This window comes from Schistocerca serialis, chromosome 12 (assembly GCF_023864345.2).
Source record: "Schistocerca serialis cubense isolate TAMUIC-IGC-003099 chromosome 12, iqSchSeri2.2, whole genome shotgun sequence".
Classification (NCBI taxonomy): domain Eukaryota; kingdom Metazoa; phylum Arthropoda; class Insecta; order Orthoptera; family Acrididae; genus Schistocerca; species Schistocerca serialis.
Genome location: NC_064649.1, coordinates 33,485,379 through 33,499,193, shown reverse-complemented (window position 1 = coordinate 33,499,193; position 13,815 = coordinate 33,485,379). Strand labels below are relative to the sequence as shown.

The 13,815-nt window shown below is 41.7% G+C and overlaps 1 protein-coding gene across 5 annotated transcripts in view; it reads left to right on the top strand.

Annotated features, from left to right (window-relative positions):
* Nucleotides 1–13,815, top strand: part of LOC126428083 (F-box/LRR-repeat protein fbxl-1-like) — a 110,936-nt gene that overhangs the window by 19,031 nt on the left and 78,090 nt on the right. For 3 of the 5 annotated variants that reach the window (XM_050089972.1, XM_050089973.1, XM_050089971.1), the window contains exon 2: nt 9,877–10,325. The exons of the other annotated variants lie outside the window; for them this stretch is intronic. In XM_050089972.1, coding sequence (XP_049945929.1) covers nt 9,910–10,325 — 416 coding nt within the window. In that variant the 5' untranslated portion in view covers nt 9,877–9,909. The remainder of the gene's footprint in view (nt 1–9,876; nt 10,326–13,815) is intronic. 5 annotated transcript variants of the gene reach the window in all.

Sequence of the window (13,815 nt, the reverse complement as noted above, 5' to 3'; positions counted from 1 at the left end):
TTTGGATAACCAACATGGCTTCAGAAAAGACCACTTTAGAATACAAGCCATTAATAAACTTATCACCAAAGTAAGTAGACGCCTGGAAAACAAGATCTACAAGTATATAAAAGGTACTTTTTGTGACCTATGGTAAACCATGACTTTTTCCTTTGCAAAATGGCCACCTAAACCATCCATTCTAAAGGTTTCGAGGCTAATTTCATTCCTGATGTATAAGCAACATTAGTACAATAACTACGATGGCAGCTTGAACTAACAACTGTAAACTACAGGCGTGCATTTGACCAGTGAGTTGTGAGTAAGCGGTGTTAAGCAGTGGACGCTTGGCTGTAGTGTGTCAGCGTTGTTATGTTACAAATCACAACCGAGCAATGAACTCAACATCTGGAAATCAAATATTCAAGACAATCTTCAGCATTGTAGGAGTAATCAACATCAACAAAAATGAGAGTTAAAGGTAGATGGTGAAATCATTGCAAATCCATGCAAATCTCTGAAGTATTCAATAGAAACTTCATTCTTTCAAACCGCGTTGAAGAAAAGAAAAGAGTGTGTAAAGTTTGTCCCACACACCTTGAGACCCAAACAGAAACTTCACGTGGTTCTCTGCAGCGACTTGACTGAAATGAAAAACATTGACAGTTCTTTTCCGGAAAAAACCATAGCGGGTAATGATGAACGTACCACAAAACGACAAAGAACATAAAGGGTCTCTGACGGTTCCTCGAGGCCGAAGAAGGTGTGGATGTTATGTGTGAGTTGACCAACATCCCAAAGGAGGACTTTTCTGACGTTTTCATATGGCTGTATAAATGTTCTTTGCTTTGTACTCGGGTGGGGGAAGACTATGTAGAACTCCTGGAGCATTAAGACCATCATCTTAAATTTTCTCTATTTTTTTTTTATTAATGAAGTGTCGAAACTTTTGGCGTAATGAGATATTTCTTCTGGGGAAAGTCTCTCTTGCTTAAAGTGTATAAAGTGGAGAGTAGTTCCTCAGGAAAGTGATCATCATCATCATTTGAGACTGATTATGCCTTTCAGCGTTCAGTCTGGAGCATAGGCCCCCTTATAAAATTCCTCCATGATCCCCTATTCAGTGCTAACATTGGTGCCTCTTCTCATGTTAAGCCTATTACTTCAAAATCATTCTTAACCGAATCCAGGTACCTTCTCCTTGGTCTACCCCGACTCCTCCTACCCTCTACTGCTGAACCCATGAGTCTCTTTGGTAACCTTGCTTCTCCCATGCGTGTAACATGACCCCACCATCTAAGCCTGTTCGCCTGACTGCTACATCTATAGAGTTCATTCCTAGTTTTTCTTTGATTTCCTCATTGTGGACACCCTCCTGCCATTGTTCCCATCTACTAGTACCTGCAATCATCCTAGCTACTTTCATATCCGTAACCTAAGCCTTATTGATAAGGTAACCTGAATCCACCCAGCTTTCGCTCCCATACAACAAAGTTCGTCGAAAGATTGAACGGTGCACAGATAACTTAGTCTTGGTACTGACTTCCTTCTTGCAGAAGAAGCTTTGCTACACCTCGCTTCCAGTTCTTTCACCATGTTGCCATCCTGTGAGAATATGCATCCTAAGTACTTGAAGTTCCTCCTATTTGGCATTCAATCCGTTTATATCTCTTTCCCACTGGCATTACTTTCGTTTTGGAGATGCTAATCTTCATACCATAGTCCTTACATATCTGATCTAGCTCTGAAATATTACTTTGCAAACTTTCAATCGAATCTGCCATCACAACTAAGTCATCCGCATTTGTGAGACTGCTTATTTTGTTTTCACCTATCTTAATCTCACCCAGCCAGTCTATTGTTTTCAACATATGATCCATAAATAATATGAACAACAGTGGAGACAGGTTGCAGCCTTGTCTTACCCCTGAAACTACTCTGAACCATGAACTCAATTTACCATCAATTCTAAATGCTGCCTGAATATGTATGTAAAGACCTTTAATTGCTTGCAAAAGTTTGCCTCCTATTCCATAATCTCGTAGAACATCAATAACTTCCTCCTAGGAACCCTGTCATATGCCTTTTCTAGATCTATAAAGCATAGATACAATTCCCTGTTCCACTCGTAACACTTCTCCATTATTTGCCGTAAGCTAAAGATCTGGTCCCGACAACCTCTAAGAGGCCTAAACCCACACTGATTTTAATCCAATTTGTCCTAAACTAATACTCGCACTTTCCTTTCAACAATACCTGAGGAAATTTTACCCACAACGGTGATTAAAGAGATACCTCTGTAGTTGTTACAATCTTTTCTGTTTCCATGTTTAAAGATCGGTGTGATTATTGCTTTCGTTCAGTCTGATGGAACCTGTCACAACTCTCACGCCATTTCAATTATCCTGTGTAGCCATTTAAGACCTGACATTCCACTGTATTTGATGAGTTCCGACTTAATTTCATCCACCCTAGCCGCTTTATTGCACTGCAGTCTATTGACCATTTTCTCCACTTCTTCAAATGTGATCCTATTTCCATCATCATTCCTATCCCTTTGTACATCGAAATCTGAAACATTACTGATCGTAGTTTCACCTACATTGAGCAACTCTTCAAAATATTCCCTCCATCTGCCCAAGGAATCCACAGGATTCACCAGCAGTTTTCCTGGCCTGTCCAAAATACTTGTCATCTCCTTCTTACCTCCCTTTCGAAGACTGCTAATTACGCTCCAGAATGGTTTTTCCACCAGCTTGACTCAAAGTCTCCAACCTGTTTCCAAAGTCTTCCCAAGATTTCTTCTTGGATGTTGCAATTATCTGTTTGGTTTTGTTTCTTTCTTCAACATAACTTTCTCTGTCTACCTGAGTTCTAGTATGTAGCCATTTTTGATACCTTGTACATTGACTACATTCAACTAACTGGTACCTTTCTGAGATCACTGTTATGTACTTGTGCCTGATTTCCTTATCCTGAAGTTTCTCCACTCTTATCCTCCTACATATGGACATGACCTCCTGCACTTTCGGCCTCACAATATCAATTTCACTGCAGATTAAATAGTGATCAGTGTCATCAAAGAATCCCCTGAATACACGTGTGTCCCTCACAGCCTTCCTGAATTCCTGATCTGTTATTATATAGTCAATGACAGATCTGGTTCCCCTGCCTTCCCAAGTATACCGGTGAATGTTCTTATGTTTAAAAAAGGAGTTTGAGATTACTAAGCCCATACTGGCACACAAATCCAAGAGTTGTTTCCCGTTCCTGTTGGTCTCCATATCCTCTCCAAATTTACCTATAACCTTTTCATACCCTTCTGTTCGATTTCCAATCCTGGCATTAAAATCACCCATGAGCAGAACACTGTCCTTGTCCTTTACTCTAACAACCACATCACTGAGTGCGTCATAAAAACTATACATATTATCTTGATCTGTCCCTTCACAATGCGGATATACTGACACAATCCTAATTTTCTTGCTAGACACTGTCAAATGTATCCACATCAGTCGTTCGTTTACATACCTTATTGCAACTACGCTGGGTTCCATTTCTTTCCTAATGTAAAGCCCTACACCTCACTGTGCTATTCCTGCTTTGACTCCTGACCGGTAGACCTTGTATTCTCCCACTTCCTCTTCTTTCTCACCCATTACCCGAGTGTCACTAACAGCTAAGACGTCCAGCCCCATCTTACTTGCAGCCTCTGCCAGCTCTACCTTCTTCCCAGAGTAGCCCCCATTGATATTAATAGCGCCCCATCTCGTTACCATTTTCTTGCCGAGTCGTATCTTAGGAGTCCCTGGTTTGCCAATTAGAGGTGGGACTCCGTCACCTCCAAAGGTCCGAGGTATTTTGCTCTGATTGTTGCCAGCATCATATTTAAAGTACCAGGGAAGCAGGTTGCTAGCCTTACTTGCCCTGGGTCCCATTGAGTTTTACTCCTAACGGTTGAGGGACTAACCGGCGGATTTGGTAGGCTTTGCCGTCTGAGCACAAAGGTGACCACGACTCAGAAAATGTCCGAGATGCCCAGCCTTATTCCAAAGCAACTGGTATCCCGACTGTCAGGACCACTTACTTGGCCACTCATACGTTGCCCGTGGTTCATGAACTAGGACATGAGCCGGCCGAAGTGGCCGTGCGGTTAAAGGCGCTGCAGTCTGGAACCGCAAGACCGCTACGGTCGCAGGTTCGAATCCTGCCTCGGGCATGGATGTTTGTGATGTCTTTAGGTTAGTTAGGTTTAACTAGTTCTAAGTTCTAGGGGACTAATGACCTCAGCAGTTGAGTCCCATAGTGCTCAGAGCCATTTTTGAACTAGGACATGACTACAGGAACCCACACCATGAACCACCAGGAAAGTGATGACAGGACTTATTCAATCTGGGAAGAGAAATTCTGTGGCGTTCCTCAACGGACAGCACTTGGCCTTATTACTCTTCTTATTCTACATAAATGATATGCGACGAAAGTATAGATACCATACTTTATGCAGGTGACTCGACAGCAAGTTAAAAACTATTTAATATGAATGGAAAATTTTTCATATCTGAGTCCAGATACTCATATTCTGGAAAACTGTGGAAGGAGTGTTTCATATAAGGCTCTCTTTCACTGTAGTAACGAAGATATGGAGATTTCCAGTTTCACCGCATTTGTTCCAGAATAAGAAACTTCATTCTGAACCCAGGACAGTTATTTCTACTTCTAGTGTTACGGTTGATCCTAAAACACTCTCACTATTAACCACAATTACCATTAAACAGTATCTGTAAGGAACCATTACATCTTTGAAAAGAATTCTACAAGATGTTTAGTTATAAATTTTGCACAACAGTTTTGCTGCATGCTTCTTCTTTTAACCTTGGGTATTACTCTGTAAAATTACTCTATAAGACAGCAGTGAGAGGAAGTACACAAAGCAGCACTCTAGAGACCCAGTCTGTAGGTCAGCAGAATGGGAGATTCCTCAGTGCAAAACGGAGCTGAGCTTTCTGCTTAACGTAGCCACAGACTGGTGCTAACTCATCCATCTGGATGTCCAGGAACCTGACGCATGGAGCCTCATTCAGTGATCGTTCTCTACTTCTGGTGTCTGTAAATCATTTTGAACTGTTTTGAATTGGATGCTACGATCCTTTGCAAGATTAATGGTTAAACTGATAGCTGTGAAACAGTTATAAGCTTCTTCCGTTATTTCCAGAGCTGTGTTTAATATGCATATATCCGAGCCCATTATTAATATACTTGTGTCACCGGCAAACATAGGTTTCGGAGAACTCTCCAGTGGCTTACGTTAATCATTTGTGTAGTTCGAGAACAGGAGTGGATGAAATATCAAACTTTGTGGGACTCCATGTTTAAAGTTTCTTCGTTCTGAATTTAGTCTTATTACTGTGGCGTCATTTACTAATGTGCTACTCTTTTTTATGTTGTTGAGAAAGGACTACATCCACGCATGTGTGATTCTGTTAATTTCATAGCACTTGCATTTCTCCAGTAGAATTCTGTGAACTACTCATCTGAATTGAATCTTATTTCTGTGGTATGATTTACTAACGTAATCCTCTGCTTCTGTTGTTGAGGTAGGACTCCACCCATGCAAGGGTGATTCCTGCTAATTTCATAACATCTCCATTTCCTCTGTAGAACTTTATGAACTAAACTGAAGGTTCCGACAAGAATACTGAAAACTGCTAACAGAGTAATAATTCCAGAAAGACAGCATTTTGTTAGGAGAGATAATATTGTTTTATAATCTATAGGGCCCCTCAGCCCAAACCACTAAGGAGAGAAACCTCAAATTTGGAGAGGGTGTTGGTCTTATACTGTTTAAGAAGAGATTTTTCGAAATTCCACCCTCAAGGTTTTTTTAAATGAAATATGACGTTATAAAGGCCTACGAAAATTGGTATTTGGTTTCTCAGTCAGAAATAAAGAAATACGTGTTTCAGCATTTCTGGAAATTTAACCTCTTTGGGATGAAATAGTAGGTGAAAGTTTTTTTAAACAAATCATTATTAAAGAACTACTAAAGTATTTTTAAAGCTACATCTATGGAAATTGATATTTCACTCAACTAAAAAAAACGTGTTTCAATGTTTTTGGAAATTGAACACTTAAGGGGATGAAATATGGGATAAAAGTTTTTGTAGAACCATTTCAATAGGCAAGCATTTTTGAAGCTTAATGTATGAAAATTTATTTTTTACTATCTGTTACAAATAAAAAATATGCATTTCACTGTTTTTGAAAATTCAACTCTTAAGGGGATGAAGTAGAGGATGAAATGTTTTATGGAAATATTTCATTGTGAAAGCATTTTTAAACCTAAATGTTTGAAAATTGGTGTTTAGCTCCTCAATTAGAGAAAAAAACATGCATGTATCACTGTTTTTGGAAATTCAACAGGGAATGAAACTTTTTAAGAATATATTTGTTATATTAAAGAAATTTTAAAGATAAAACTGTGAGAATTGGTAATTCACTTCTCGATTAGATGTAAAGAAATGTGAGTCAGATGACGAAGTTTCTATCGAAATACCACCATGAGAACGCTAAACATTGGACTCCATTTACCAGAATCGATTTTTGGTCAGAAGTACATTCGGCAAAGACCGTGTGTCTATGGACCTAATTATCGTAAAAACTTTAGAAGGTGTTGGAATTTGTGAACAACGTAAAAATTCGATTAAAGAAAAAGAAAAAAAAACTGTGCGGACCATACAGGCTTCTTGAGCAGCGGGCACGAAGCAAGTTTTATAATAAAAACGCAGCGTACATCCCTTATTTTATTGGCAGAGAAACTCTTTACTTTAAGATACTTAGTAATGTGTCTCCTATAAGGCTAAAGTTTATAGAAAATGAGAATTGTGTCACAAGAGTTAACAGTGATCCTGTTGACAAGAGGGGTAATTTTTTTGTTTAATTTGATGGGAATTGAATCTGTGAGAGTATAAATTCCCTTCACTATATAGACGCTTTTATGAAAGCCAAATGAGTTGTTCTTAAAAGTTCATTATCAGAAAAGACGTTGAATGTTCCTCTTCTTATTTTGCTTGTGCATTTGTTGCGTGGTTTCACAAGGTCGGCATGGTTAGGGCTGGATTTGGCAAGGTTATTTTAAGGGGTGGCCGGATGCTCTTCCTGTCGCCACCCTGTACCACACCCCCCCCCCTCCCCCAGGATGGATGTGGTGTACCCCAGCTGTCTGCATAAAGTGTAATCCATGGAATAGTGCGAACGTGTTCTGATGTCTGCAAGTCGTGTAACTGAGGTGGGACGTGGGGACCAGCCCGGTATTTACCTACTGGGATGTGGAAAACCGCCTAAAAACCACATCCAGGCTGGCTGGCACACTGGCCTTCGTCGGTAATCCGCCGGGCGAATTCGATCCAGGGCTGGCGCACCTACCCGAGTCCAGGAAGCAGAGCATTAGTGCTCTCGGCTAACCTGGCGGGTCACAAAAGAGGTTCAATATTGTTTATAAATTAACTTCTCAAAATTGTTTGAGAATACAGGTAGGAAGGAGATGGCTCTGTAATTAGGTGTTAGGTAGTTACACTTTTATAAAATTGGTGATATACTACAATGACGTGAAGAAAGTCATGGGATAGCAATATGCACATATACAGGCAGCGGTAGTGTCGCTTGCACAAGATATAAAAGGGCAGTGCATTGGCGAAACTGTAATTTGTTCTGGTGATTCATGTGAAGGGCTCTCCGACGTGATTGTGGCCGCACGACAGGAGTTAACAGACTCTGTACGCGGAATGGTACTTGGAGCTAGACACATGGGACATTCCATTTCGGAAATCGATAGGTAATTCAATATTCCGATATCCACAGTGTCAAGAGTGCGGCGAGAATACCACATTTCAGTCATTACCTCTGACCACGGGCAACTCAGTGGCTGACCGCATTCACTTAACGTCCGAGAGCAGCGGCGTTTGCGTAGAGTTGTCAGTGCTAACAGACAAGCAACACTTCGTGGAATAACCGCAAAAATCCACAGTGTCAAGTGTGCACCGAGAATACCACACCACATTTCAGTCATTACCTCTGACCGCGGGCAACTCAGTGGCTGACCGCATTCACTTAACGTCCGAGAGCAGCGGCGTTTGCGTAGAGTTGTCAGTGCTAACAGACAAGCAACACTGCGTGGAATAACCGTAAAAATCTAAGTGGGACGTACGACGAACGTATCTGTTAGGACAGAGCGGTGAAATTTGGCGTTGATGGGCTGTGGCAGTAACGCGAGTGCCTTGGTTAACAGCACGACATCGCCTGCAGCGCCCCACCTGCGCTCGTGATCACATCGGTTGGATACTAGAGGACTGGAAAACCGTGGCCTGGTCACATGTTTCCCGCTTTCCTCTGGTAAGAGCTTATGGGGGGTTTCCAGTATGACGCAGACTGCACAAGGAACCATAATGGTGTTGGCTTTGCTTATGTGGAGTGGAGTGGGTTCTCTGGCAAACCGTCCATTGACTGGAAATGGTTATTTTTGATTATTTGAAGAGTATTTGTAACAATTCATAGAGCTCATGTTCCCAAACATGTCACCAGGCCGCAATTGTTTGTTACTGGTTTGAAGAACATTATGGACAATTAAAACTTTGAGGTTCGCCGATGACGTAATTCTGTCAGAGCTGGCAAAGGACTTGGAAGATCAGTTGAACGGAATGGACAGTGTCTTGAAAGGAGGGTATAAGATGAACATCAACAAAAGCAAAACGAGGATAATGGAATGTAGTCGAGTTAACTCGGGTGATGCTGAGGGAATTAGATTAGGAAATGAGACGTTTAAAGCAGTAAAGGAGTTTTGCTACTTGGGGAGCAAAATAACTGATGATGGTCGAAGTAGAGAGGATATAAAATGTAGACTGACAATGGCAAGGAAAGCGTTTCTGAAGAAGAGGAATTTGTTAACATCGAGTATAGATTTAAGTGTCAGGAAGTCGTTTCTGAAAGTATTTGTATGGAGTGTAGCCATGTATGGAAGTGAAACATGGAGGATAAATAGTTTGGACAAGAAGAGAATAGAAGCTTTCGAAACGTGGTGCTACAGAAGGATGCTGAAGATTAGATGGGTAGATCACATAACTAATGATGAGGTATTGAATATAATTGGGGAGAAGAGGAGTTTGTGGCACAACTTGACTAGAAGAAGGGATCGGTTGGTAGGACATGTTCCGAGGCATCAAGGGATCACCAATTTAGTATTGGAGGGCAGCGTGGAGGGTAAAAATCGTAGAGGGAGACCAAGAGATGAATACACTAAACAGATTCAGAAGGATGTAGGCTGCAGTAGGTACTGGGAGATGAAGAAGCTTGCACAGGATTGAGTAGCATGGAGAGCTGCGTCAAATCAGTCTCAGGACTGAAGACCACAACAACAACATCGACAATTCGAACAAATGAATTGGCTTTCCAAATTGGCCGACGTGCATCGTATCGAACATTATGGAACATAATGGAGTGATCAGTTCCTGCACAAAATCCGGCACTGGCCATACTTTCGCAGCTATGGACGGCTATAGAGGCAGTATGGTTCAGTATTTCTGCAGGGGACTTCCAACGACTTGTTCAGTCCATGCCACGTAGTCTTGCTGGACTATGCTGGGGAAAAGGAGGTTCCACAGGGTATCAGGAGGTATCCCATCACCTTTGGCATCTCAGTGTACATCATCCTACAAAATCACCAAAGGAAGGTGATTGTGTAATCTACTATCCTACAACCTGTACACTGGTGATGACAGTCTGTATAGCTAGCACTGCTGTTTTTCTATGGTGCTTTGACACTGTGTTTAGAGCGACAGTATTTATGTAAGTTCTCCATTTTTTATTTCTAATATGTTTTTGTAACGTTTTCTCTCCTATTTACAGTGCCAACAAGTATTTCTAACGGAGGTCCATGTCATGGGCTCCTACCCAACACGTTGCAGCTCCCTGAGCGACGAAAGTGAATTCAGCAGTGATACAGCTTCCGAACCTGAACAAAGTGAAGGGTGTTACGCGCCAGATGATGAAGCGTGTTCGAGTAGTACACCGAGCCAAGCATCTCTGTCAGCTGTCTGTTCCGGTCTCAGCGGTGCAGTCAAACTGCGATCCCAACAGGAGTTGGAAGCGAGTGTTTCCGATGTGCCTGACAGCACAGCATGCAGCTTGGACGCCTGGCGTGTTAGCATTGATGACCTGCCGGACGAGATACTGATAAAAATCTTTTCTCACATGTCTTTCAGTGAGCTGGTGGACGTGATACAGAAAGTGTGCACCCGGTGGAAGAGGCTGTCACAAGATGCATATTTGTGGTCTGACAAGACGTATTTTATAACGTAAGAAATCTGTCGCTTTATAAAATGAAATTTCTTATAGCTGTATGCCAGGAGAGAATATTCAGAAATAACATTTTCTTGTAATCTTGTACAGATATGAAATGTGTAAATCCTCTCTTTTCGGGATGGTTGTTGCGAGTATTTTTGTATTATATTCAAATGAGCTTCAGTTCTATAATTGTACGAAAAGCATTTAAACCAACCTTCTGTAGTCAGTCTTGTGAATCATATGAATGGTTTTTGTTTTATGTCTGACTGGTGTAGCGCCCGTTGCTTCGCTTGCGTAGGCTGTTGTGGTCAGTACAGAGTTTTTTTTATCTGCATGCGAATATTTTCGCTGTTCACAAACTGCAACACCTTCTAAACTATTCACGATAATTAAAGGCATACAACGATGGTCCTTTGCCACTGTGCTTATGATCAAAGAGCAACTCTGGTAGCTGAAGACCAAGGTTTTTGTTGTGCCTTTTGCGATTTGTGGTGATATTTCCATAGAAACTATCATCCCCTTACACACACTTCTTTCTATCTAACCGATAAGTAAAAATACCACTTGAAAAGTTTTAGCTTAATAATATTTTGCGCTACTGGCCATTAAAATTGCTGCACCGAGAAGAAATGCAGATGGCAAACGGGTATTCATTGGACTAATATATTATACCAGAACCGACATGTGATTACATTTTCACGCAGTTTCGGTGCATAGATCTGAAGAAATCAATACCCAGAATAACCACCTCTGGCCGTAATAACGGCCTGGATACGCCTGTGCATTGAATCAAACAGAGCTTGGATGGCGTGTACAGGTACAGCTGCCCATGCAGCTTCAACACGATACCACAGGTCATCAAGAGTAGTGACTGGCGTATTGTAATGAGCCAGTTGCTCGGCAACCATTGAGCAGACGTTTTCAGTTGGTGAGAGATCTGAAGAATGTGCTGGCCAGGGCAGCAGTCGAACATTTTCTGTATCCAGAAAGGCCCGTACAAGACCTGCAACATGCGGTCGCCCATTATCCTGCTGAAATGTAGGTTTTCGCAGAGATAGAATTAAGGGTAGAGCCACGGGTTGTAACACATCTGAATTGTAACGTCCACTCTTGAAAGTGCCGTCAATGCGAACAAGAGGTGACCGAGACGTGTAACCAATGGCACCCCATACCATCACGCCGGGTGATACGCCAGTATGGCGATGACGAATACGCGCTTCAAATATGCGTTCACCGTGATGTCGCCAAACAAGTATGCGACCATCATGATGCTGTAAACAGAACCTGGATTCATCCGAAAAAATGACGTTTTGCCATTCGTGCACCCAGGTGCGTCGTCGAGTACACCATCGCAGGCGCTCCTGTCAGTGATGCAGCGTCAAGGGTAACCGCAGCCGTGGTCTCCGAGCTTATAGTCCATGCTGCAGCAAACGTCGTCGAACTGTTCTTGCAGATAGTTGTTGCCTTGCCAACGTCCACATCTGTTGACTCAGGGATCTTGATGCGACTACACGATCCGTTTCAGCCATGCGGATAAGATGCCTGTCATCTCGACTGCTAGTGATACGAGGCCGTTGGGATCCAGCACGGCGTTCCGTATTACCCTCCTGAACCCACCGATTCCATATTCTGATAAAAATCATTGGATCCCGACCAACGCGAGCAGCAATGTCGCGATACGATAAACCGCAATCGCAATAGGCTACAATCCGACATTTATCAAAGTCGGAAACGAGATGGTACGCATTTCTCCTCTTACACGAGGCATCACTACATCGTTTCACCAGACAACGCCGGTCAACTGCTGTTTGTGTATGAGAAATCGGCTGGGAACTTTCCTCATGTCAGCACGTTGTAGGTGTCGCCACCGGCGCCAACCTTGTGTGAATGCTCTGAAAAGCTAATCATTTGCATATCACAGCATCTTCTTCCTGTCGGTTAATTTTCGCGTCTGTAGCACGTCATTTTCGTGGTGTAGCAATTTTAATGGGTAGTAGTGTAATATAACCAAATATTTTCTTAAAAATTTTCAACCCCTACTCCACCCTCTTAGCGGTTGGATTTCCAAAACCAGTACAACACGTACTTTTTTTGTGACTAAGAAGTCAAATACCAATTTTTATAGATATGCCTTAAAAATACTGTAGTAGTTCTTTAATAACGACTTATTTAAAGAAACTTTCAGGCACTATTTCACGGCCATAGAGGTTAAATTTCCAAAATCAGGTGAAACATATATTTTATTATTTCCGGTAGAGAAAACAGATACACATTTTCGGGGATCTAGCTTCAAAATTGCCTTAATGGCGACATATTTTCAAAATTCTTTCCTCCTCTATTTCACCCCCTTAGGAGTGAAATTTCGAATACTTTCTTCTTAAGCGACGTCTGCACTATAAGATCAACACTCTGTCCAAATTTCAAGTTTCTATTCTTAGTGTTTTTGGGCTGGGCGGTGATGAGCCAGTCAAGACAGGACGCTGTCCTTCATACGCGTACGGATTATCGTAATTTACCACTGCTCTCACCTTACATTCGCATATCTGTTTAATACATGTTTCCTAACTATTTTTTTAAACCGAAAGTTTCCTGAGCACATAATTTTAGACTTGAGCATTTACTGATTTAGCTGCAATTTTGTAGATGGCACTGAAATCCCTTTTTTTTACTCCCAATAACATATGTGGAAGAATCGGGTTCTCACTTTGGTTAAAAATCAAAGTGCAAATTGTATTCTTCTTTCTTTTATTACATTTCACACTTCGTTGTCCAATATCTCTACAAAATTCATTAAAGGTCTTCTAATTGTAGGATTTCATATTTTCATTTGAAATGAATTCTACAGTAACCTCTGTGCGAGCATATACAACTTCTTGCAATGAGGTCCACCTCAGAACGTATGTGCCATGAAATGTTGGCACCAAAACAACGAAAATGAATACAAATGGGTGACTTATGATAAAATTAATTATTGTAATTGTTGTGACTTGGCAAGACAACCAAGTCACAATGAGAGGAAGCCGAAAGGCACGCGTTGAGCTCACGCAGATTGGCGTGAGGTCTGGAACAGTTAAAGGAATTAATAGTTGCAAATAAAGTACGTAGTTGATGTAATACTTAACTTTAATCCACAATTGTAGAACATCTCTCTTGACGGTACATGTTATAACCACAATATAAAATAATATCAAATGCTATGGCGCCTTGCTAGGTCGTAGCAAATGACGTAGCTGTAGGCTATGCTACTATCGTCTCGGCAAATGAGAGCGTAGTTGTCAGTGATCCATCTCTGGCTAAGTCGGCTGTTCAACTGGGGCGAGTGCTAGGACGACTCTCTAGACCTGCCGTGTGGTGGCGCTCGGTCTGCAATCACTGACAGTGGCGACACGCGGGTCCGACGTATACTAATGGACCGCGGCCGATTTAAAGGCTACCACCTACCAAGTGTGGTGTGTGGTGGTGACACCACAGTAATCTGTATTATCATACTTTTGATACAAT